The sequence below is a fragment of the Myotis daubentonii genome, chromosome 1, assembly GCF_963259705.1.
Source record: "Myotis daubentonii chromosome 1, mMyoDau2.1, whole genome shotgun sequence".
Taxonomy (NCBI): Eukaryota; Metazoa; Chordata; class Mammalia; order Chiroptera; family Vespertilionidae; genus Myotis; species Myotis daubentonii.
Window position 1 is genome coordinate 53838293 of NC_081840.1, and position 26335 is coordinate 53864627.

The following is a 26335-nucleotide window of genomic DNA, read 5'->3' on the forward strand; positions in this document are numbered from 1 at the left end:
CACAGACCTCGTTTCCAACAGTCCTCAGTATGTCTGAGTATTCATTTTCCCCATTACACCATCACCCAAATAAATGGCTGTAGTCCTTTTGGGGGAGGAAGGCAGGAGTCATATCATACACACTTCCTGCAATGACGCAAGGTCCTCCTTCTAAGGACTAGGGACCGTCTTCAGTGCGTGGGCTTTGGATCAGAATATTGGCTCAGGTTGGGGCCTGGAGGAGAGATTGTGACTTTTTTAAAATGGAGAAACTGTCCTTAACATTCACTTCTCCATTGTTGTCTTCTCGTGATCATACATGTGACGCAGCGCCTTCATTGGCCACCTGCCGGTTTTGGTAGGAATGCCACGCCCTATACTCTGCAGGCCCAGTCAGCTCTGCTTCACAGCTCCTCCGATCTGTCGTGTTAGAGTACTTGTAGCCCCCTGATTCTGGCAGTGAAATGCCACCGGCTGGCCTCGATTACTGGAGGAGGGGAGGATATCTGTTTGCATGGCTACTTGCATAGAGCCCAGCTCTGTGACCCCCCTCTCCTACCTTCAGTCCTAGCAGCAGAAGAGAGCCACCACTGCACTGCTTGGGGATGCTGCTGCCCCGTCACCAGCACATGCCTGATGACTGTGGTTAATGGTGTATCCTCTGGGAACAAAAATATGATAGGCATTTTGACCTCATGTAATTTATATATTAGAGGCCCAGTGCACGAAATTTGTGCAAGAGTAGGCCTTCCTTCCCCCGGCTACTGGCACCGGCTTCCCTCTGGCACCCGGGACCCAGGCTTCCCTCACAGCCCCAGCTTCATCTAGAAGGATGTCCAGTCTAATTAGCATGTTACACTTTTATTATTGTAGATATATATAAAACCCTAATATGCAAATAGACCGAATGGTGGAACAACCAGTCCCTATGACGTATGTTGACCATGGGGGGCACGTGCAGAACATGACAGGTGTCAGCAGCAGGTGGCAGAGTGCAGAACATGGTGGGCGTTGACTGCGGCGGGATAGTGGAGCAGGTGAGCGGGGGCGCCAGACCAAGGTGGGGCGCCGGTCACTGTCATAGGGGTGAGCCTCTGTGGTTACTGAAAATTCTTTGCTCCCGTGTGCTGCGGTCCTGTTGGGTGCTTGCACCTGCTGCCGGCACTGGCCCCGATCGCTTGGTGCTGTCAGCGGGTGCTAGTGGCAGCTGCCGGCCCCAATCACCCCTGAGGGCTTCTCCACCTTCCCCCTGCTCCTGAGGGACGATCGGGGCAGCAGCTGCAGCTTGCACCCACTGACAGTGCCAGCCCCACTTGCACCCGCTGCTGGTGCCGGCCCCAGACGCTCCGAGCTGTCAGAGGGTGTGAGCAAGTCCCGTGCCATCAGCGTGTGGGAGCGGCGGCAGCGGGAGTGGGGCTGCGGGCAGACAGGACCAGGGCTGTGGTGGGAGAGGCTGGGACCTGCCCCTGTGCCCACCACAGCCTCGCAGCCCACAGTTCCTTTCAAGGTGCACGAGTTTGTGTGTGTGTGTGTGTGTGTGTGTGTGTGTGTGTGTGTGTGTGTGTGTGTGTATGTTTTTTTGTTTGTTTGTTTGTTTGTTTTTTGGCCACTTTCGTCGACCATTTTACTCCTCCTCCTCCCCTCTGCTGGGGCAACACAGGCATTTCCAGTTGGCTCATTATTTTTTCAGGCTTCTAGGAGCCACCCTAGCAGTAAATTTACCTCATCTCATGGGGTCCTGGACAGGATATTAAACCCCAAGTCAGTGAAATCTTGCTTTTCCAGTTTTCTGTTTCTGCCCCTTTGATCAGGCTTTGTCATCCCAAGGGTATTTCTCTGGCTCCCGCTAGTACATGCCATTTAATTCTTGAAGCTGCTTCCAGATGTAATCATCTCTTTTATCCTATGTCAGGCCCAGCTGGGTTATGCTGGGATTTCACACTGGCTGTTACCGTGGTATGCGGAGAGAAGGTAGAGAAACTCCCGAGGAGGGACCTTTTCCTGTGGGGGAGTGCCGGGGTCCAGCCCCAGCAGGTCCAGGGGTCCCCAAAGGTGTGGACGGAGTCGGCGAAGAAGGAATGACATGGAGACAGCGTTCAGTTGATCAGCAGCCTAGCCAGGATCTCCAGCCAAGTTCTGGTCTTGATCTCCAGAGAGGCTCTGCTTCGGATCTCCAGCCAGGTTCTGTGGCCAGGTCCTGGTCAGGTTCTCTTGCCAATCTCCGCAGTCAGGTTCAGTCCAGGATCCCTGCCATGCTCTCTCGCCAGGCTCTGCCTCCAGGCTCCGAGGCCAGTCCCTGTCCAGGATCCTCCGGCATGCTCTCGCCAGCGAAGTTCTTCTGTCTCTAGAGAACGTTCTGTGTAGGTTCTGTGCCTAGGCTCTGTCTCTCTTGGTCCTGTCTTCCAAGCCCTGTGTCCTTAGTTCTGTGTTCTGAGTTCTGAGTGTTTCTGTCTTGTTACAACTGTATTTATACCAGTTGATTCAATCCTATCAATCTCTATTACAAAGGTTAGGGCGTTTCTTATCTCCATTCCAGGGAGAAAAGATTATGTAGTTTAAGCATGATTGTTCGTAGTTAAAGGGATTAATTACCCGCCTGGCACTTAGTTGAGGGGTTTTATTCCCTCCCTAACTTCAGGGGAAAATCCCTACCTGGGGATTCAACCTTTCTCGGAGAGGTGACCTTGGTTAAAACACAGCGCCAAGAAGGTGAGCAAACATATTAAGAACAGTATGCCATATATGCCAGGTCCCTTGAAACAGCAAGGATGGACCGGCTCCCGGCAGGGGAGAAGCCCGGGAGTGTCTTCCTGCGTGCGGGAGCTGCTAGCTCTTATTACAGAGGGACGGGCTGCTCTGCAAGCTCTGAGGGGTAGGGACCTGCAGAACTAAAATCTCGCGAGTATTCACCCAGATCCTCCTATCTGTGGGATAGGAGTCAGGGTCCCCGTTTTCCCAGCAGGGCCCTGACTTGAACATAGTAGACATGCAGTGGCTGAGCATTTAAATGTCTGTGAGCTCTGTAGTTCTGTCAAATTCGAGAATGCCCCCATTATCTTCCTATAAGTCATCGATACAGCATAGTAGTAACTAGCCAACTCCATTGTTTTTGTAGGCATTGTTCTCCCCATATCTTTCAAGTGCCTTAAACATCACACCAGGACAGATCCTCAGAACACCACTGGAGAAATCTTTAGCAATTGGGCCATCACCTTATGCCTGGGACTTGATGTGTCCTCCATTCAGCTCAGGATGGGGAGCTCCTGGCCTTCCAGGTGAATGTGGGCTGGTCCTAAAACCCCGCTACCTATATCGTCACTGTTGGCTTTGGGCCCTGTGAGAAACAGACACCGAGATGGGATTACAGATGCAAGAGGTTTATTAGGGAAGCACCTGTGAAGGTCAAAGATGGAGGATGCTCATGATGTTAGGTCTCATCAGGATGCAGCCCCAACCTGACGAGGTGCGAAAGGATGGGAGAGGAAGAGCTGCGCCCTGTAATGCCATTCTGAGCAAGTCTTATTCAGGCTGATGGAGAGTTTCGCAGCAAAGTTTCTGTTAGAGAGGTCCTGTGTCGGGCAAGAATGGCTGGGTTCTTGAACCCCCACTGTGTCCAGTCTTTGGTAGCAAGCAAGGAGAACACAATGGGTAGATTCAAAGGTGCAGGTTCCACTCGGGGCTGTCAATCTACTACGCAGGCTCTCTTACAAGAGATCTGAAAGAGGTCTGAGTGGCGCAACTCTGGCTGTTTGTTACAATTATGATGTTTAAGGATGCATATTATAATCCTTAGAGCAGCTACTAAGAAATTAAAACAAAATTATCTGTAAGAATCCAAGAAAGGAAGTAAAACATAACACCAATAAATACTTAATTATAGGGGAAGAAAAGAGGAATAAAGACAAATAGGAAAGAAAGAGAAGGATGATACTTGTAAAGCCAACCATCTCAATACTTTCTTTTAAAAAAGCAAGATTCAGCTATATGCTATTTACAGAAGATACAATTTGAGTATAACTACACAGACAGCTTAAAAGGAAAAGTACAGAAAAAGATTTATCATGCAAACACAAAGCTAAGAAAACCTAAACAAAACCCAGATGTTGTTGTATTAACATTAGATGAAGTAGACTTCAGGATGAAGAATGCCAGTATTATCAGAGATAAAGAGGGATATTTCTTTACCATAAAAGGGCTTATTTATCAAGAAGACATACAATCCTAAACTTGTATGCACCTAATAAAAGAACTTCAAAATTATGAAGCAAAATTGACAGAACTAAATAGAAGAATAAATAAATCCAGAATAATTGAAGATTTTATTACCCCTCTCTCAATAACTGATAAAGCAACTAGACAAAAAAGTCAGTAAGTACATAAAAGCTTTGAAAACCATTATCAATCAACTTAACCTATTTGTTATGTATAGAACATTATATCTAATATCTAAAGATTATATATTTTTATATGCCCATGGAACATCCACCAGGATGAGGTTACATATTGTGCCATAAAACAAGTCTGAATACATTTTAAAAGGTTGAGATTCAACAGAATATGTTCTCTGACTACAACAGAGTTAAAATAGAATTCAGCAACACAACTATATCTGGAAATTCCACAAATATTTGCAAATTAAGCAACATTTGAAATAAGCCATAGCTTAAAAAAGAAATTGTAAGAAAAGTTAGGAGACATTTTAACTGATTGATAAAGCATACATATCAAAATATGAGATAAGCTAACTCAATGCTTAGAGAAAAATTTGCACCTTTATATATTTATATACAAAAGAAAAAAAAAGATTAAAAATAAGTTATCTAAATATCTACAGAGAGAGAGAGAGAGAGAGAGAGAGAGAGAAGGAAATAAGAATGGAAATCAATAAAATGGAAAATGGATAAAAAGTAGACAAAATAAATGAAACCAAAGCGATTCTTTGATATGATATGGCTAGCCCAAATAAGAGAGGATGGAAAAAATCTCAACCAATATCAAGAATGAGAGGAATATCCTATAGACAAAAAAAAAGGTAATATTATGGACAATTTAATGACAATTTTAAATAAGCTAAAATGGAAAAAGGCCAAAAATATAGCAAAACCAGTATGAAAAGAAATAGAAAATATGGTTATCTGTTAGAGGAATTAAATTTGTGATTAAAATTTTTTTTAATTTAATATTATAACAAAATCTTTGCATTATTTTTTATCTTGATTTCTGATTAGAAAGGATGCTTGAAAGTCAGTACTACTTTGAATTAGAGATGCTACCACAAAAATAAGAAGGCCATTTGTAAAGGCTAAACCAGGCTCGGGACTCTACTGCCTTTTGCTCATTGTTTCTTTTACTGTAATTTTACTGTTACCAGGTATTCCAGCCAGCATCATTTTATTCTGGGGTCATAGGCGGCACATTTATTTCAATCAGAATTTTGTAAATTTATTGCAAGGATAAATAGATAACCTGTGGATCAGTGCTAATTCATCACAGCCAGATATAGAACTGAGAATACAGGGTGATTTAGTACTTTCTGTACAAAGGACATGATGATGTGTGGCCTCTACTTTCCTCCTCGCTTATATCATTATTTATACATAGCACAAAACATTGTAATTGAATGCATTCACATAAAAATGTCTATTGAGATAATATACCACAGTAAAAGTTTGGTTATTGGGCATTTGGCCAAATGGAAATTGTGGTCAGAAGTTGAAGGAAGCCTTTATATCTTTGAGAAAACATGAAGTTCAAAGTAAGTTTTTCTGGAGAACTGTTATTGTTAGAGACAAACAGGGGACACTCCACATTGAAGTTAGTGCTCAATAGCAAGGTAGAGTAAAATCTGCAGTTATAGTTGCTCCGATGAGACTGAGGGAGGCAAGTTACCCATTAGGTGTAATGTACACAGTATGGACTCTCTAAGCCTACTGCGTGCACGTGTGAAAAGGCAGCCCACTCCGTTCCCTCTGTTCCCACGGTGCTTGCTTTGTATCTGCAGTATTCATATTCATCCTATTATATTTACATAATGTGTATACGTTCACATATACGTGTGTTACGTTGCAGAAGCAGTGCAACTTGTACATAATAGATATTTTAATAAAGAGAAATAAAAATCAGCCATAATTTAATCTCCATAAAACCACCACTGATAGTGTGACCTAGTATTTTTTATCCATATATTTATCCTCATTCACTTCCACACACACATACACACACACACATACACACACACACACAAAGTTAGTGTGATATTCTCTGTGCTGGTTCCCCAGGCACTTTGCTGATGCTGGTGAATGAGGTGGCTACAGTCCCCACCCTCAGTGAAGCTCAGGGTCTGCTGCGGACCCTGTGAACAAGTTTCTCTCATTACTAGTGTGCTGGGCATTATGAAAGTAAAAGCCCTGTGTAGGGAGTTGAGTATCAGGGGGATATAAGGGAATCGAGGGGATTCCCTAAATAAGTTTAGGAAATTCAGGCGAGGTCCTCCGAGGAAGGGTGTCATTTGGGATGCTTTCAGCTTCAAGCAACATATCTGAAGGAGCAGGTAATGTTGTCTTAAAGAATACGCACACTGTTATCTCTAATCACAGAGGCACACGTAGAGGAAGGGTGGTGACTGCAGCAGCTGAACAGAGTCACGTCGGACCCAGCCTCTCTGGGATTCTCTTGGCTGTCTGTCCTTGGTCACGAGATGCTTGAAACAGCTCCAGACGTCATAGCCTCGCTCCATGATGCCCAGGGGCAGAAACAGGAGAGTCTTTCCCCTGGTATTTGTCTTAAAACTTTCCTAAAAGTTCCCCCAGGAAACTTTGATTTATATCTCTTGGGCCAGAATTGTGTCATGTGTTGATTTTTAACCTGGTCCCTCGTGAGGAGAATGGAGTTACCCTGAGGCTTAGAGGAATCAGGATTCAGCCCCTGAGGGTGGCGAGTGACACACATGATCATCTAGTATTTGAATAAAATCAGAGTTATGTTGGCGAGGAAGTAGCCGGACACCGCATTAATAAAGCACTAAGTAAATGATGGTACATCCATACAGTGAAATCCCCATCAGCTGTTTTAAAAGACTGATGTATATGTATTGACAGAGCATTAATTTCAAAATATGTTAAACAAAGGAACAAAAGTGCAATACATTGTATACATGATACACTTTTTTTTTTTTGGTAAAAACAGAAATTTAAAAATGCTTTCTCAAATGCTGGTATTTGCAGGGGGAAAAAATTCTGGAAGGACCAAAGAAACTGTATTTTCTCTGAGGGAGGGACAGGGATAAGAGAGAGTTTTATAATTCACTACTAGAGGCCCGGTGCACAAAAATTTGTGCACTCGGGGCGGAGAGGGGGTCTCTCAGCTTGGCCTGTGCCCTCTCGCAGTCTGGGACCCCTCGGGAGATAACGACCTGCTGGCTTAGGCCTGCTCCCAGGTGGCAGAGGGCAGGCCCAATCCCTAGGTGCAGCCCCTGGTCGGGCTCAGAGCAGGGCCGATTGGGGAGTTGGGGCGCTGCCCCCTGTCATGCACAGAGCAGGGCAGATTGGGAGGTTGCGATGCCACCCTCAGTCACGCTCAGGGTAGGGCCGATTGGGGGGTTGGGACACCGCCCCCTTTCACACTCAAGGTAGGGTCAATGGGGAGGTTGTGGCGCCACCCCCTGTCACGCACAGAGCAGGGCCAATCAGGGGGTTAGGGCGCTGCCCCCTGTCACTCACAGAGCAGGGCCCATCAGGGGGGTTCGGGCTCCGTACCCTGTCACGCACAGAGCAGGGTCGATCAGAGGGTTGGGGAGCTCCCCCCTGTCACGCACAGAGCAGGGCCCATCAGGGGGTTGGGGAGCTCCCCCCTGTCACGCACAGAGCAGGGCCCATTAGGGGATTGAGGAGCTCCCCCCTGTCACTCACAGAGTAGGGCCGATAGGGGAGTTGGGGCACCGCCCCCTGTCACACACAGAGCAGGGCGGATCAGGGGGTTGGGGCGCCGCAACCTGTCATACTCAGGGCAGGGCCGATGGGGAGGTTATGGCTCTACCCCGTCACACACAGAGCAGGGCCCATGGGGGGCAGTTGTGGTGCCGCCCTCTATCACCCACAGAGCAGGGCCGATCAGGGGGTTGGGGCACCGCCACTCTCACACTCAGGGCAGGGCCGATGGGGAGGTTATGGCTCTACCCCATCACACACAGAGCAGGGCCGGTGGGGGGGCGGGGACCGGTTTGGCACACCACACCCTGTCACACACACAGAGGGCCGATCAGGGGTTGGGGCACCACACCCTGTCACACACAGAGCCACAGGGCGATCAGGGGGTTGGGGAGCTCCCCCCTATCAGGCACAGAGCAGGGCTGATCAGAGGGTTGGGGCGCCTTCCCCTGTCACACACAGAGCCGCAGGGCGATCAGGGGGTTTGGGCGCTGCCCCCTGTCATGCTGATCCCGGTGCCGGGAGGCCTTGCAGCTCTGCTGATCCCGGTGCTGGGAGGCTTATTACCCTTTTACTATATAGGATAGAGGCCTGGTGCATGGGTGGGGGCTGGCTGGTTTGCCCTGAAGGGTGTCCTGGATCAGGGTGGGGGTCCCGCTTGGGTGCCTGGTCAGCCTGGGTGAGGGGCTGATGGCTGTCTGCAGCTGGTCACACCTCCTTCAGTGTGGGGGTCCCCACTGGGGTGCCTGGCCAGTCTGGGTGAGGGGCTGAGGGCTGTTTTCAGGCTGGTGGGTGATTGAAGCTCCCAACCACTCCTTTTTTTCTTTTTTTCTTTTTATTCTGGGCCAGCTTTAGCTTTGAGGCTTGGCTCCAGCTCTGAGGCCTTGCCTACTGAAAGCAGGTATCTGGTTTGTTTGGGTTCTATAATCGAAACGCTGTTTCAACTCCAGCTCTGAGATCCCGGCTGGCTGAAAGCGGGTTTCTGGGGTTTTGTTTAGCTTCTATATTTGTAACAATGTTTCAAACTGCAAGCTCAGAGGCCGGCAGCAGCAGGCGGGGAACGTTAGCTTCCTCTGTCACTGAAGCAAGCAAGCCTCATGTTCACTTCAAGCTGCCTGGCTGCCGGCCGCCATCTTGGCTGACAGTTAATTTGCATATCACCCTGATTAGCCAATGGGAAGGGTAGCAGAGGTACAGCTAATTACCATGTTTCTCTTTTATTAGATAGGATATATCTTTTTTATTGTTTGGGTTTTTCTTCCATGACTATGTATCTATAATTTATTTTTATATTTGTTGACTATAAATAACTAATTGTATAGAGAAACAAAACAGAAATACACAAAATAATAAAAATGCTAAAATACTTTCTATTTATATAATGCTTTATGCTTATACAAATATTTACCTAATTCATTTAACTTTTTATACAGTTTTTTTAAAAATGTCCTTACAATATATGTCTACACAAAAACTTGTACATGAATGTTCAGAGCATCATTATTCATTATAGTAGAAAAGTAGAAAAAAACCCAGATGAGTGGATAAGGGAAAGGGGTACATACAAACAATGGAATATTATTCGGCTATAAAGAGGAATGAAGTAATGATACATGTTACAACATGGGTGAACCTTGGAAACATTATGCTAAGTGAAAAAAGCCAGTTACAAAATACCACATATTGCATGATTCCGCTTACATTAAATTTCTAAAATAGTCAAACTTCTGGAGACAGAAAGTAGAGGTTGCCTGAGAATTGGGTAGGTTGGGAGAATTGGGATTAGGGGTTACTGCTAACGGGCATTGCCTTTCTTTATGAGATAATGCAAATGTGTTAGAATTGTGATGGTGGTCACACATTCTATGAATATACTAGAAATCATTGAATTGTACACCTTCAGTGGGCCATTTGTCTGATATTTGAATTAATTCTCAATAAGGCTATTTTAAAAAATATGCCTACATCGTTTTCCCCAGAATCCACCAGCTACATTTCCAGGCACTTCATTTTGTTTTTATAAACACCATGGAATAACTTGACACTTATCAATACTTTCGTTCTTCTTTGAAAATTTGGTTACTCTAGCAAGGTTTATTTTCTACTATTTTATGCATTTATAGACTTACATACTTATCCTTTTTTCAGAAGACCTATGGCCAATATTTTTATTTCTTCTGCTCTCATCTTTCCTATAAATATGATCCTCTGAACTATTTTTTGTGACCATAGGTTTAATCCTATTTTTAATACATTTATAAAAAACACACCTCATCAAAGAATTCACACATAGCTTAAAAATGAGGTTCTGTAAAGGGGCTCATAGTGAAAAGCAGCAGACTTTGGTGCCCCATCATCCTCCCTGTTTCTCTGAAGGGACCACTTTTTAACTGTTTCTGTTTGTTTTCTGGTCATTATTCCCGTATTGCTCAGTAGCTCATACATTCATGTCCCCAACTGACTTCTAGCCATAATAGATGAGTAAATAGCTAACTTATATTTGGCCAGTAGTTTGGCCCCTCACATACTCGAGGCTGAAAATAATTTGTCCTGAGAAACTTGAAGACGTTGCCTTTACCTCACTGGGCATTGTGTTGTAGTTGAAAAGTCTGATTCTTGCTCCTGTGGGGGTGATCCTTCTCTCTCTGAAAAATCTGATAATTGCCTTTATCCCAGTGTTTGAAAATTTCATAGTGCTAGGCTGTGTGTGTACAGTTTTAAAAATTCATTGGGTTGGGCCTTTGGTAGAAGTTTCAGTTTAAAGACAACCGTTTCTCTTCAGCTCTGAAATTTCATGTGTGAATAATTTCTGTAATAATGTTCTTTCCTCTGTACATAATGTTGTTTGGGGATTCCAGCTATTTGGATACAGGGCTGCCCAAACTGAAGTCCATCTTTCTCAGCCAGTATCCTCATGTGACACACAGAACACAGAAAGTGGTTTGAGTGACTTTCTCACATCTTCCAAGGATGGTTTTAGCCACTACCATTGTAGCTACATAGGAGAGAAATTAATAGATAACGTACAGTGAATGTCTTAGGATGGGTCAGCAAAATTTTTCTTAAAGGGCCAGTTAGTAAATATTTTAGGTGTCGCCAGCCAGGAAGTAATAATTGAGGCTATAATATGGAAACTTATGTATCCATTTAAAAATATAAAAAACGCCGAAGCCGGTTTGGCTCAGTGGATAGAGCGTCGGCCTACAGACTGAAGGGTCCCAGGTTCGATTCCGGTCAAGGGCATGTACCTGGGTTGCGGGCACATCCCCAGTGGGGAATGTGCAGGAGGCAGCTGATTGATGTTTCTCTCTCATCGATGTTTCTAACTCTCTATCTCTCTCCTTTCCTCTCTGTAAAAAAAATCAATAAAATATATTTAAAAAAAATAATAAAATAAAAAACATTATTATCTTATGGGCTGTAGAAAAAAAAAAGCAGGTGGCTGAGTTTGGCTCACAAGGCATAGTTTGCATAACCTCTCTTTTGGGTCATCAGAACCTAATTCTTTCACAGCATCCGTTCAGCAAGCAGTGAGTATAGTCTGTTTCTAGTGTATTTGGCTGGGCAGGGGGACAGTGGTAGGAGACAGGCCTGGAAAGGCAAATTGGATTCAGATCAGAAGCATCATTCCATGCTCAGGTTTGGATTTTATTCACTAGGCCGTTAGGAATAACTTTTGAGTTGGACAGGAAACATGGCCCAAACTGTCTTTTAGGGTCAGTCACTCCAGTTTTAGTAGGAAATATACATTGAAAAGAGAGGATAGTTGTGGGGAAAAACCTGTTAGGAAGCTATTCGTTATGGCCTGAACCAGGACAGCAGAGCCTCATTAGAGTAGACATGATTCCTATTTTCTTAGATTATTCATTGTTTTTGTTTTGTGTTGTTTATATATGTCTTTATTGATTTCAGAGAGAGGAAGGGAGAGGGAGAGAGAGATAGAAACATCAATGATGAGAGAGAATCGTCCTTCGGCTGCCTCTGGGACGCCCCCTACTGGGAATCAAGCCCGCAACCCAGGCATGTACCCTACCTGGATCGACGCCCAGCCACTGAGCCACATGGGCCGGACTGGAATATTCATTTTTATATTTAATGTCTACAGTGTCTGCCAGGTACTTGGATAGACACCGAGACTTCTGGTTTCCCCCTCAAAGTGTTTTCCATGGCCTTGTCTCCCTCCGTATTCCCCCGGGGACAGTCCCAGGCAGAGCTCTCTTCCCTTCGTGCCCGAATTACTGCACTGCAGTCCCTGTGGACCCCAGGGTCTCTCTCCAGTCCAGTTCATTTTGTGTATCACTTGACAAAAATATTTACATGGGACCTTACATCAAGTCATTTTCCTTTAAAAGCTTTTTTTTTCTTCCCTACCAAGCAAATCTTAACTCCTCTTTTGGAGTTCAGTTACTTCAGCCTGGCTCTACCCTAATTAACTAGATATTTCTTGCCACTTTCTAATGACAAAAAATGTTCCTATTGAGCTCCATTGAGCATGTTCATTCTGTCCCCATGCCTTTCCTCATGCCATCATCTTGCTGTGAATGTTCTCTATCCTTTCTTTTTCAAATTCTTCCCATCTTTCAAGTCTCAGCTCAAATTTCATCTCCTCCCCAGAACTTCCTCTACATGTTCTTAGAAAAGATCATTATCTTACACTATTTTTCTGTCCCCCTGGTGTCTAGCTCTTGATTGGGTTTCCTTCCTCAGAGCTGTTCCTGGTTACAACATGGCTGCAGGAGTGCCCGCTATCCCATCCAAGTTCCAGGCAGGAAAGAGAAATGCAGAGGGCCTGAGGAACATCTGTCCCAGTTGAGACAGCCCATTTAAAGAGCTCTCCCAGAAATCCCATCCAAGGACTGCCATCAGGTTGGCCTCCCTGGTCCCCCTGACGTGCAAAGGAATCATTTTTAGGTAGACGTATTCAGAGTCTCAACGTTGAACAAGTCCATGGTATTTTGATCTGGGTGTTGATGACACAGTAAAAAAATCACCAAGCTGTATATTTAAGTATAAAGTGTACATTATGCTTTACTGAATATATGTTATACTTCAAATAAAAACAGGTATCCCTCCAGAGTTCTGCAGTGTGGTGACTTTGGGCACATCCCTGCAGGTAAAATCAGGATTATGTTCTCAGAAGGAAGTGAGAGTGGACATTGGGTTAGGTATCTTAGTAGCACTGTCACACTTATAGGAAATTTTTATGAGGGCTATCAATACTTTTTATATGTAAAGCTTTTTATATTAACATATCACTTTTTTTAATGCAATGTATTTACCATAGGGAAAAAAAACATCCCAAATGTGAGAATGTTTTATACATCGTCTTGTATTAGCCTGAGTAGGGAAATATATTTATCATAGGAAAAATGATTGTAGTGTTTCACTTCCTGTGTTTTTCCTTTACTCACACACAGTGTTTTGCTCCTGATACTTCTGGTCACCAAACATGTGGAGGTTATTTTCCCCACACTAGGCACTTCTGTGCGACACCGACCGAGCGTCCTACATTTTAACTCAATTCTGACACCACCTTCCGGGAAATAGGGTCAGATCCCACAGGTTCAGGGCTCAGCCCCACAAGCCTGACCTCATTTCAGATACCAGTGGAAAGTAGTAGGTCCCCAGGTTCCCCTCAGCTTCTGTCTGACTTGGCTGCAAATCAGATGTTCCTATGACCCCCTCCTCAAGTTCCAATTATTTGCCACAACAGCTCAAAGAGCTCAGAGAAACACTTACCTATGTTTGCCAGTTTATTAAAGGAAGTAATAAAGGATATAAACAGCCGGGTGAAGGGAGACCCAGGGTGCGGTCTGGGAGGGCACCTGTGGAGTTGGTGTGTACCACCCTTTTGGTGCATGGGTGTGTTCAACCTGAAGTTCTTCGAACCCTTTTGGGATTTTTTCTGGAGGCTTCATCACGTAGGCATGACTGATCATTAATTCCATTTTCAAACCACCTCTCTTCTCAAGAGAATGAGGGTTGGGGTTGAAAATTCCAAGCTCCCAATCATGGCTTGTTTTTTTCTGGAGAGTAGCCCTCATTCTGGAACCACCCAGAGTCACCGCAGGAAATTACAAGGGCTTCAGGAGCCCTGTGTCAGAAACCAGGCATATATATATATATATTTTTTCTATTATCTTACACATTTTAACCTGTATAAAATGTATAAGATAATATATGTATAAAATTATTAAGTATTTTCCTTGTTTTTGATATCAAACACTTAAAAAAATAGTTTTTTAAAAAAAATGTATTTTTATTGACTTCAGCGTGGAAGGGAGAGGGAGAGATAGAAATATCAATGATGAGAGAGAATCATTGATTCAGTGATGAGAGAGAATCATTGATTGGCTGCCTCCTGCACTCCCCACACTGGGGATTGAGACTGCAACCCAGGCATGTGCCCTTGACTGGAATCGAACCCTGGACCCTTCAGTCCACAGGCCGACGCTCTATCCACGGAGCCAGACGAGCTAGGGCTAAAAAAATACAATTTAAAAATTGTTTCAATATTTTATTAGTTCCAGTTGTACAACATAGTAATTAGACATTATATAACTTACTAGGTGATCATCCCAATAAGCCTAGTACCCATCTAACCCCATGCACAGTTATTACGATAATATTGACTATACTCCCTATTCCAGCCGTGGGCAAACTATGGCCCGCGGGCCGGATCCGGCCTGTTTGAAATGAATAAAACTAAAAGAAAAAAAAAGACCGTACCCTTTTATGTAATGATGTTTACTTTGAATTTCTATTAGTTCACACAAACACTCCATCCATGCTTTTGTTCCGGCCCTCCGGTCCAGTTTAAGAACCCATTGTGGCCCTCGAGTCAAAAAGTTTGCCCACCCCTGGCCTATTCTGTACTTTACATCCCCGTGACTGTTTTAAACTGGAAATTTGTACTTCTTAATCTCTTCACCTTTTCACCCAGTCCCCCAGCTCCCTCCTATCTGGCAACCATCAATTTGTTCTCTGTATCTAGGAATTTGTTGGTTTTGTTTGTACATTTTTTTTTAATTCCACATAAAAAGTGAAATCATATGGTATTTGTCTTTCTCTGACTTATTTCAAATATTAAGTAGATTTTAACTTGTTGAAATACTTCAGCAAAAATGAAAGCATCAGTTTGAAAAATAAAATACTGCATGTTAATTTTTACTCATGTGTAAAATATAAACAGTAAGTGGAAACTCAGTTTATATTTTTGACTGCTCCTATACTTTTAAAAAATATTTTTTGTTGATTTCAGAGAGGAAGGGAGAGAGATAGAAACATCAATGATGAGAGAAAATCATTGATCGGCTGCCTCCTGCACACCCCACACTGAGGATCGAGCCCGCAACCTGGGCATGTGCCCTGACCGGGTATCGAACTGTGACCTCCTGGTTCATGGGTGGATGCTCAACCACTGAGCCATGCTGGTCGGGCTGTACTCTTTATAGTAGAAACAATAAATTCCTTTATCAAATCAGTACTGAAAGGATTCAGACACTAGTTCCCATAAAAGCAACACCTACTTTGGGTAGTCCTAACCTGATAAATATGAAGTGAGTAAATAAAGTTGATAAGAGTTTTAAATCTAGTCTATATTTTTAAGTATAGGCAAACATTTAAATAAATTTTTAAAATTTTTTTTTTACTTCCTTTCATCCTGTTTTGGAAAAATTGGATAAATATACAACCAAATCCACTTTGCTGTTATGGTCAGCTTTTGTATTAAGTATCTCATGTAATCGAAAATATCTTGGAAAGAACAGGAATTAGGAAATGGCAACAATTTCAGGCACTTATTCTCAGTCTCTGTGGTGATGTCCACTTGTGGTTAAAGGAAGGTTGTATTTCTCTTCCTTAGGTCCATCCTCAGCAGCACCGGCTTCTTTTTGAAGTATTTGATGAGAATCGATTGGTAAGTTTATTGTGTGGGTGAGAGATATGAAGCCAAGGTGTATTTCAGCCAAGCAGCAAGGAGAAGTGGTTTGGGAATCTGTGACAATATGGAGATGATTTGGGGTGGTTATGGAGAATCCGGGCAATATGGTGAGGTAGCTACAATTTATTTTTCTCCTTCCATTCTCCTCCCAGGTCCCTCTCCTGATAGTCAGTTCTCAGTAGGTTACAAGGTCTTCCTCAAAGCCTATGGTGACAGGAGATGACAGGGAAGCCAGCCTCTTTGTCTTGCCTTCTCCCACTCTCATCCTTGTACCCTGGTCAGTGGTCCAGAGTGTCTTGGGCTGTGTCTCCCCTCACTCCAGTGGATTTTGGGGGGTTACCTGTGTCCAGTTACAACATCCTGTCCACTCTTTTATCCCCACTCAGCTGTGGAGGAAAGCTATCCTCTTTGCATCAATAAAATTAAGTCCTCTAAAAGATCGTCATCTCTTACAGAGGCAAAAGGCAAAGTTAAACCTGATCATTTTTAAAATGATAGTTACAGTTTCTGATTTCCTAAAGACTATCTTGAAGCTCTTTCCTCTTCCTAATTTTGTCTCTTTGGGACCCTATTTCAAACCCTCTTACTTTGAAATCTTACATTTACACGTTAAACCTGTAAGATTTGAATATGAAAGTACAAGAACAGTGTTACGTGCTCAAAGCTTATCTGTGATTAAACAGAAGCACCAAAAAAATAGTTAAACAGTTTTATTCATTTTTTAGGTAACAAAGACACTGGATTTTTTTTTAAAGAATCGGTTTTTAGTATTAGACTACATAATATATTTTTTCCTTAAATAAATTGTAACTACACTAGTTACTGAAGATATTTCAAACACAATCTATTAATTAGCCCTGTAACATCCAGTTGTCCTGTTTTGCTGCCAAAGTAGATTTCATCACTGACTGGCAGTCTGATATTTTAAGGCTGAGTGGCAGGTGTAGATGATTTGGTTATCAATATGGTCAGTTGCAGAGCTTTTTTTTTTTAAAAAAAATCTTTACCCAAGGAGATTTGTTTCAATTGATTTTTAGAGAGAGAGTGGAAGGGAGGGAGAGGAGCAAGAGAGAGAGAGAGAGAGAAGAAAACATCAGTGTGAGAGAGACACACTGACTGGTTGCCTCCCACATGTGCTCCTACCAGGGCCAGGGGTTGAACCTGCAACTGAGGTAGGTGCTCTTGACCAGAAATCAAACCCGAGACTTCTTGGTCTGAGGGCTGACATTCTATCCATTAAGCCAAACTGGCTAGGGCCGTTGCAGAGCTTTTTGTTTTTTGTTTATATTTTTGGTTTTTCTATAGAATAGCGAATGGTTGTTTTTTTTCCTTCTGTCTCTACAAATCTGTTTTTCTTTTAGATAGGACCAAGTGAAATTTAGTATTGGCGGTTTTTAATTGTGATTATACATACAAAAGTATATATAACATAATTTTTATTTTAAATAATAAGACAAATATCTGTGCACTCTATTACTTAACTTAAGAACTGGAACATTACCAAAATGTTCAAACTCCCCTATGTCCCTTCCCAATAGCATCTCCTTTTCTTCCCCCACAAGTAGTATAGCACCTTGAATATTGTGTTTATCATTTTTTGCTTTAAATATTTTTATCATGCATATATGTATCCCTAAAAAAACATAATTTCATTTTGCATATTTTTGAATTTATTAAAACAGTATCACTCTGTATTATATTCCTCCATGGCATGCTTTTTGGTTAATGTTATATTTGTCAGATTGATCCATAATACATTTTCCTTAATCTGATAATCCTATAATATCTGAATTTATGCCTTTATCCACCTTAAGTGTTAGTGTTTCAGTTTTTTTTTTTTTGCTATTACAAATTGATAAAAATTCTTGCTATCTTTCCTAAACATATCTCTAAAATTCATATTTAGGGTTGACTTGCTGGGTTGCGGTATTACTGTGTTATTTTTCTGTTGTTATTGACACTGATGTGAATTTTCTCCCTGATTCTTGGGCACATTCTTTATGTGAGTTACTTGCATTGTCCACAAGGAGGGATAGCTCATGTTTGTGCTTTTCACCCTATTGTCTAGGCTCTTTTTGCCAGTAACTTCAGTATGGCATGACTTTCTTCATTGCCAGAATTGACATTCTCATACTCTGATCGGTGCATTAAACTCCTTGAGTGTTTAATATGGATAGAGTACTTCACAGGGAATCATGATGTGTCTAAAGAAAAAAAAAAAGCATGGTCTCTAATATCAACAATGGGATATTTCTGGAGTTGTAAACATGATATATGAAATTTTTTTAAACCTTTAAAGCTGAAAACAAAGACAAAAGAATGCATTGATTGGGATAGTACAGATTTCCAAACCAAGCTGTCCTACCTGTGATTTGGCACATAAGCTTGTACCCTAGACAAATCATTCAATCCTTCTGAAAATATTTTCTCATGTTTAAAAAAAATGGTGATAACAATATTTGCCTACCTATCTGATAAATATATTGTGATGATAAAATTAGACAGTGGCTATTAAAGCACTCAGAAAATTTTTCATCATGATTCAAATATAAAGAGTTACTTAACATTCATGGACTCACTCATTAATGCCTCTCTGATACCATATTTTTTATATTAACTAAGGTATACTATTAAGGTGTCACTGTGCTACATACTCCACTGTGCCTTAGAAACACAGCTTTTCTCAAGCTCACTTTACTAGAAAAAAGGAGCAAGAAATAATTAGAACAGGGTGGTATGTGTCATTCTAATCCTCTGATTTGTTGCTAGTTCCAGCAGGAAACTGAAATGTACAGATTACCTGAGATATCATACAAACTATAGCCATTTGTGGAGTAACAGGCTTGATTATATAGCAAAAATTGGTCTATTCCACTGTAAATGTAATTTTATCTTTATTCTCCTGTAGCATTCAGAACTAAATTAAAAATGTATTCTTTCCTAGCAAATTCTCTTTGAAAATGTACATTGAAGAGCACAAACACAATTTTTATTGATTTCAGAGCCAAAGGGAGAGGGAGAGATAGATAGAAACATCAATGATTGGCTGCCTCCTGCATGCCCCCTACTGGGCATGTGCCCAGACAGGGAATCCAACTGGCGACCTCTTGTTCATGGGATGGACAACCAGCCAACTGAATCACACCGGCCAGGGCCTCTGCAAAAATTTCAAGCATCATTTCTTCATGTTGGCTGTAGTGCTTTTTCTATTTCTTTGGAGTAGTAGCTGGATCAACTTAAAAAATTCTATATAATAAAAGGCTAATATGCAAATTGTTCCCTTCGGAGTTTGACCAACCTGGAGTTTGACTGCTTGCAATGATGTGCACTGACAACCAGGGTGCAGTGCAGAATGAAGGAAGGCCCCAATTGGCCCTGATCACCAGCCAGGCCTAGAGACCCTACCCATGCATTAATGCCGTGCACCAGGCCGCTAGTGTGTGTGTGTGTGTGTGTGTATGTATGTATTATGTATGTGTGTATGTGTGTGTATATATGTATGTGTATGTATGTGTGTGTGTGTGTGTGTGTGTATATATATATATATATATATATATATATATATATATATATATATATAGCATTAGGCAGCCAGAGTTACTGCAGTGACCATTCATCCATCTGTCCAGCCACCTCTCTGGTGTTAGTTACTTCATGCTTACTTTGTGCCCAGCATGAACTCAGAAGAAATGTTTAGTTATGGTCCTCACACTTCTGGAAGCTTAAAATCTAGTTAGGGGACATGAAACTGGTGTTTATAGTGAAGCTTTCCAAAGAGAAAACATTTATCTGGCCAAATACTTGACTGAGGTTCATTATTTTATATGAACAACCTAGGGAGCTTTCTTTGCTTATGACCTGGAAGTTTTAAGTCATAGGCATGAGCAGTTAGAGCTCACTGATTAGATCTCTGTTAGAAGTGATCCATTCTTTGAATTATCAGATTCCTAACTTAATTCAAGAAGGAAAGCTGAAGTCATTTGAAGGCAAAGTGAAAAGATTACAACTTTCCTTCTATAAATAAAAAGTAAGGGAATATTTACTGAATCTGTAAAATTATAAAGGCAGTAGATTATATAAAACCAAGAATATAATAATTTTATTACTGAATTTATAATTTATTGTGTACATTCTAAAACAGTACTGTTTCATTCTGGTCAGAAATATAATTTAATTAATTTCATGTTTTTATTTTTCCCTGTCTTAATTGATTTAAAAAACTGTTTAGAAAATTGTGACTGAGAACAGATCTGTCTTATGGAGTTTTCTTTTTTAAACAAAGTGCAAGTATATATTTTACATATTTGCTTTTACTTAGAGAGAAAAAAAAACCTTACTTAGAAAAATACAACTTGGGTGTAGTACCATGTGGTGTAAACAACTGAACTATTTTACTTTTTACTTTCCTATGAATGAGCCAGTATATATTTATTACTGGAGTTCCAGCTATAAAATTCAGGTAAGGGGTTTAAATATACCCTAGAGTATTATTTAAAAATAAATTTGTTTCTTTCAAATAGGGTACCAGCCTTGGTCTATGACATTTGGGACAGAAATTAAAATATTAAACTTTTATTACCTAGTAAACTGAAAATAAAGTAAAGGTTAAATAAATACAAAGCAGAAAAAAATATATGTACAAAATCACAACCCCTAAGAGGACAAACAGTCTACTGTTCTCTACTGTGAGTGCTTTATCAGCAGTAGTAATTCCACCGCAGGGGCAGAGCTAGTACTCAAAAATGTAAACAAGTATGTACTTTGTTTATATAAAGAAATATGCAGCATGGTGTGTATTTCTTTATAGATATCAAACAGCTACATGGATTGTTTCAGTGCACCAGTAGGGGCCAGCAAAGAGTTCTTAGAGTTTTTCAGGACAGAATTGGCATTGAGATATGTTTATTTGATGTGCTACATTCTTTTGAGACTTCTTTGCTTACCAAAACACTCTCTTAAGTGAATAAATTGCAGAGACAGTGGGATAAAATATCTTGTGTGCTCAAACTATATTGGGGCATAGTTTTTCTGTCTAATCTGCATATATTTCTAATGGAATGTTTGCTTATGCTATTTCTTGGCAGAGTTTTAATAGTCAAAATATAAATGGCATCATTTAAAGACTGTACTACTTGGCTGGAATAGACCCCAAAATTATAGGAGAAATGCTTGGTGACAGCTTCTCTTAAACTTTTTTTTCCCCTCTCAGCCGTATGCTCAATTTTTGCAATAGTATTACTAGGCAAATTTTGTATTTCTATCCTTCAGCTTTCACTTTGTATAAGAAGTGTTTTGGAAGCTAAAGTATTTATCTGTTTGATCTCATGCTAAATTTTAAATGCACACCACAGTTTTGGTATTTCCAAATTGCATAACTGTCGGAACTTATCTTAAAAAACAAAAAACGTAACAGTCTCTATTCATTTCTACATTAACTAACTTGACTAGATTCCTAGTATGGCTACTATTTGGAAATTCAATCCTCGATTTGATACTCAATTACATGGGGTTTCATTCCTACCAACTTCCTGTAATTCTATCCCTATGGGTAAAAATATTAGTGGTCAGACTGCGCTGGAGAAAGTATAGGCACTGTGATTCCCGTAGTTAAATGTTCATTTAATAGAGCTGGAGTGAAAAAAAAAAAACTGTTTCAACTGGAAATGCTAGAAGATTGTTGTTCTTGTGTTACTCATTCATGCAAACTGGAGAAGGTATAATTGAAACAAGGTTGGCAGTGTGCGACGCAGTGTGCTTGCTGCAGCTGAGCTCAGCTGAAAGGTCGCTGGAAATCAAGTGCTTTGTAACTGAAGGCATTTTGACTACAAGCAATTCAAGACATTTTGGAAGCGTCAGTCTCAGGAATGGGTCGTCTTTTTCTTCCCGTGATATCTGGTATCTAATGTTTTACTTAGGGTAAAGCCTACTACTTGAGAGCCCTTTCAGGCACCACAAATGATTTTTTCTTTCGACGCAGTGCAGCTGCTTCTAGCCTGTCTACCGACAGAGATCTTTGTTATGACTTTCAGCCCTTAACATGTTTGGAAATGAGAACAAATGGCACAAAGCTTACGATTGCACTTTGCAGCCAGAAGAAGCAATACTTTTCCTCTGTCGGAAACCTCCGGAGATGATCTGGATAGCGATGCTCACATGGGCTTCAAACGACCCACGCGGATTTCAACGTCCAACGTTGTTCAAATGAAGCTGACTCCCAGACAGACTGCACAGGCTCCGTTAATAAAGGAAAACGTGAAGTCTCAGGAGAGATCATCTGCTCCTTCACCTGAAAATGTTAATAAAAAGAGCAGCTGCCTCCAGATTTCACTGCAGCCAACCAGGTACGGTAGCTGTCTTCAGTCCAGCAGTGCCTTAGCCGATGGGGAGGATGCTCCGTTCGCCTGTGTCATGAAGGATGGCATTTACAGCAGCGCTGTGGTTGATAATGAACTGAATGCTGTGAATGATGATAGCTTTTTGAGCAGTCCTGCCATTTGCAGCGGTAGCCTTAGTAACTTTTCGACCAGTGAAAATGGGTCTTACAACAGCAACGGCAGTGATTATGGGTCATGCACCAGTATCACAAGCGGAGGCTCGTACACCAACAGTCTCGTCAGCGACAGCAGTGGTTACACATTTCCGCCAACCGATGAGACGTCTTTTGGTGGAAATTTATCTTCGGACAACACCTCCAATAGAAGTATGCCCAATAGGAATATTACTCCGTGTGAAATTTTCTCAAGAAGTACAAGCACAATTCCTTTTGTCGAGGATGACTTGGAGCATGGACTCGAGATTATGACATTGTCAGTGGGCAAAGACTCGAAAATTCCACTAAAACGTTGTTCATCCTTAGTCATTTTTCCTCGGAGTCTTTCAAATACGCCACCAACTTCTCCAACAAGTACGGGTACTCTTCCAAGCAAAGGATCCTATCAAACCTCACACCAGTTTATTATTTCTCCCGGTGAAATTGCTCACAGTGAAGATGGTACTGGTGCTAAGGGATTTCTCTCCACAGCTGTCAATGGGCTTCGGCTATCGAAAACCATCTGTACTCCCGGAGAAGTAAGAGACATACGACCACTTCACGGGAAGGGCTCATCACAAAAGAAAATGGCTATTGCAAATAATAGTCCAAATCAGACTGTCTTTGAAAAGTCATCGGAAGGATATTCGTGTGTCTCAGTGCATTTCACCCAACAGAAAGCAGCCACATTAGATTGTGAAGCTGCGAATGGTGATTGTAAACCAGAGATGTCAGAAACTAAGCTTAATTCTCATCCAGAGTATATGAAGCTTACGGATAGGACATCTGCATGTTTACCGTCCTTCCCAAATGTAGATTACCAAAGAAATAGCAATGGACAGTTGGAAAGACCAAATTTACAGATAAACAAAAACCATGCTATTTTACAAAGAAGTATTTCATTAGGAGGAACTTACCCAAATGTTTCCTGTTTATCCAGCCTTAAGCACAGTTGTTCTAAAGGGGGACCATCTCAATTACTCATAAAGTTTGCATCTGGAAATGAAGGTAAAGTTGATAATTTACCAAGTGACAGCAGCAGACGTTTCACAAATGAACTATCTAAATCTTCGAAGCATTCTTGTAAGGTAAGTTTCCTATGGTCTCGGTAAATGTTAATTTATATTAGAATAAGTTTAGGAAATAGTTGGTTAAAATTTATTATACCTAAACAGTTTTATATACTTTCCTGGTCCTTAGCTAGCAAATATTTTTGTAGTAATGAACTTTATATTTGTAAATCTAAAGAACCTCTTATAATTTGTCACTCTATTTATTTTACCAATGTAGAAAATATTCATTAAAAGAAAAACTTTCAAAAGTGATTTAGGCCGTAAAACATTTCTGTAGCATAAAAACAAGCTTTAAATAATAACACTTTGCCTTGGTATATTTACTTTTCCCTCCCCTCAAGTGGCATCATATTTTAATGTCTAACTTCATTTTTTATTCCAATTTTCAAAATGCTTATTTAGTACTCGCCCCTCCTTAATCATTGTGACATAAAGTAAAATGTAGAATGCATATTTAAAATATATATTTTTAAAAACCTATGTGAAAATCTTGTTATAAATGAACATGGAGAAAACTGTTTTTTTAAAATATGAATTTATTAGATCATTGTTAAAAACTATTATGTTCCTATTTGAAGCAGAGGAAAAATAAATGGCATTTTCATTTGTGTATACCCTTAACCACAGGAATTTTGTTTCCACCCTATTTTTCTTTAGTTACCAGTTAAGACTGCCTTCTAGAATGTAACTTACTCTTTCAACAATATTAAAATTTAAATTTTATCATTTTGAATTTGGTTTCAATTGCTAGGTATTTCCCATAATTTTCTAGTAACCTTATTAATTGTTATTTTGACAATTTTGCTTTATTTTATTAGTAATTTTACTCTAATGAATCTCAACCAAAACATTTCTTTATGTAATGTGGCCTTTCCAAAGTATCTTAAGTGTTTGGACCTTAAATAGATTTAAAACATTTTTGTGTTTGGAAGGTCTGGCCAGGATATTAAAACATTTTTAATACCGGAAAATTAAAAAAATATTCTGACTAAAGCAATTCTTGATGACAGTACAAAACAATTTTTTTTTTTTTGCGGGGGGAGGAGGAGTGGAAACTTATCAGTTTATTTGTGTTTATATAACACTCAATATCTATATGAACGATTAAAAAAAACTTCTGGATAAGTAGCTTAAAGTAAATAAAATATTCAGTAATTGCTAGTTTGTTTTCTCTTTTGAAATCTGGTAAATATAATCATTGTTATCCAATGCTTCAGATGTTAATATCAGCAACTACTTTACTGAAGATGAAAAGGGTCAGATTTCATATTCTGATCTATTTTTTAGAATTGTTAATTCTGCTTACAAAACTGTTTAAAAATCAGCTTTAGGAGATGATAGTCTACTTAACTGTTGTGCCCCCTAAAAGAAAGCAATGAAGTGATACTATAAAGAAACATATATTAATAGTTTGCTAATTGAATTTACATGTACCTTGTAAATTTATTTTACTTTTTATGAAATAATTAATCTGTAAGGAATAATTAACCTAGAAATACTTATAGAAATATCCTTAAAATAGTTGATTTTGTGGCAGTGGTATAGTTTGTTGTTGTTTATGCTTTTGAAAATAGTATTTTTAATGTTTTTAATAAAGTGTGACTAAATACTTTTGCATGGCTAAAAATATGCACTTTTATTGGTTTTATTTAACTTAGTAAGCTTACAAATATTTTTTTTGTGACAGCCAAATGCCTAGCTTTGTGCACATTCTATTTTTTGGTAGATTATTGGATTATAAAATAGTTCAAAAGTGTGTAATTTTCCAGAGAGCTTGAAATTGTTCTCTTTTTAAGTGTTTATTAAACAACTCTTTATAAAAGTATAAACAATATAGTGACCACTAAATTCAACATATTCTAGATTGAAATTGATCTAAATGTTTGATGGTAAGTCAAGGGCTTGTTTTAAGAGGAAAGTACTAATGTTTTTTCTAAACATAGCAGTGGCAACAATAATGGGATTTTAGAAATAATCCCATGTTTATCAATAATTATATATTAATCTAATTATAGTGGTATATTGTAACTCATTTATAAATAAACAGCTCCCAAAATATTTCCCATGACTCCAGTTAGTCTGGGTTAGTGTTCTGATATGCTGAGCCTGGATTCACATTTAACAAGTTGATATTAGAGTAGCATTTAGTAATGTCAGCTATCTGTACCGAGCAGCCGTGAAATTAAATCACTGCTTTGGTCAGGGACCCTTGATTCTAAAGCACTAGCGGACTACATATTCTTTTCTTATGTGTTAGGCTCTAGCAGCATGGGATCCATTTTCTAGCTCTCTATAATCAGCAGCCCATTAATGGCTACTTTTTTAAATTGAGTGACAACTTTTACCTGCATCTACGACAGGGCTCTGTTCTGTGTTTACAACTGAGAATGAACATGAGCCTTGTAGTCTGCATGCTGGTGTTTATTTTATTTATTTGCTATCAAAGACTATACCAATAACTGACATGTTTACTACATGCACTTTTTGAGAAACAGTATTACTTTTGTAATGGCTTTTGATCTGAAAGTAGGTATTTGATGTTTGAACATTGTATGTAATATTTTGTCAAGTCTATCAAGAAGTAAATCAAGGAACTAAGGTAGTTTTTATCCAGTTATAGAAATTACTATTCATATTTCTAAAATCTGTGTAATAGTTTACTCATTATCATTTTATTTTTCTCTATCTGTTGTTTTCTAAATCTCATATATTATGTTGTGTGAGGATATTCAGAGTTTTCATTACCTTGTTATTTAAAATACCTTAGCATTTTGCCCAAAGTTATATATTTCTTCCATTCTTCACTATATGCATATTTTTATCAGAAAGTTTGGCTTTACATTTTTTCTTTTTGTTATGAAACTTTTTTGTTCATTTTCTGTTACTT

The 26335-nt window shown here is 40.2% G+C and overlaps 1 protein-coding gene across 3 annotated transcripts in view; it reads left to right on the forward strand.

Annotated features, from left to right (window-relative positions):
• Positions 1 to 26335, forward strand: part of NEDD4 (NEDD4 E3 ubiquitin protein ligase) — a 121081-nt gene that overhangs the window by 24079 nt on the left and 70667 nt on the right. The window contains exon 5 of one of the 3 annotated variants that reach the window (XM_059700393.1): positions 15769 to 15822. The exons of 1 other annotated variant lie outside the window; for it this stretch is intronic. In XM_059700393.1, the coding sequence (XP_059556376.1) occupies positions 15769 to 15822 (54 nt within the window). Of the gene's footprint in view, positions 1 to 15768; positions 15823 to 21452; positions 23464 to 26335 lie in introns of those variants that run through there. One more of the 3 variants, XM_059700386.1, reaches the window with a different exon arrangement.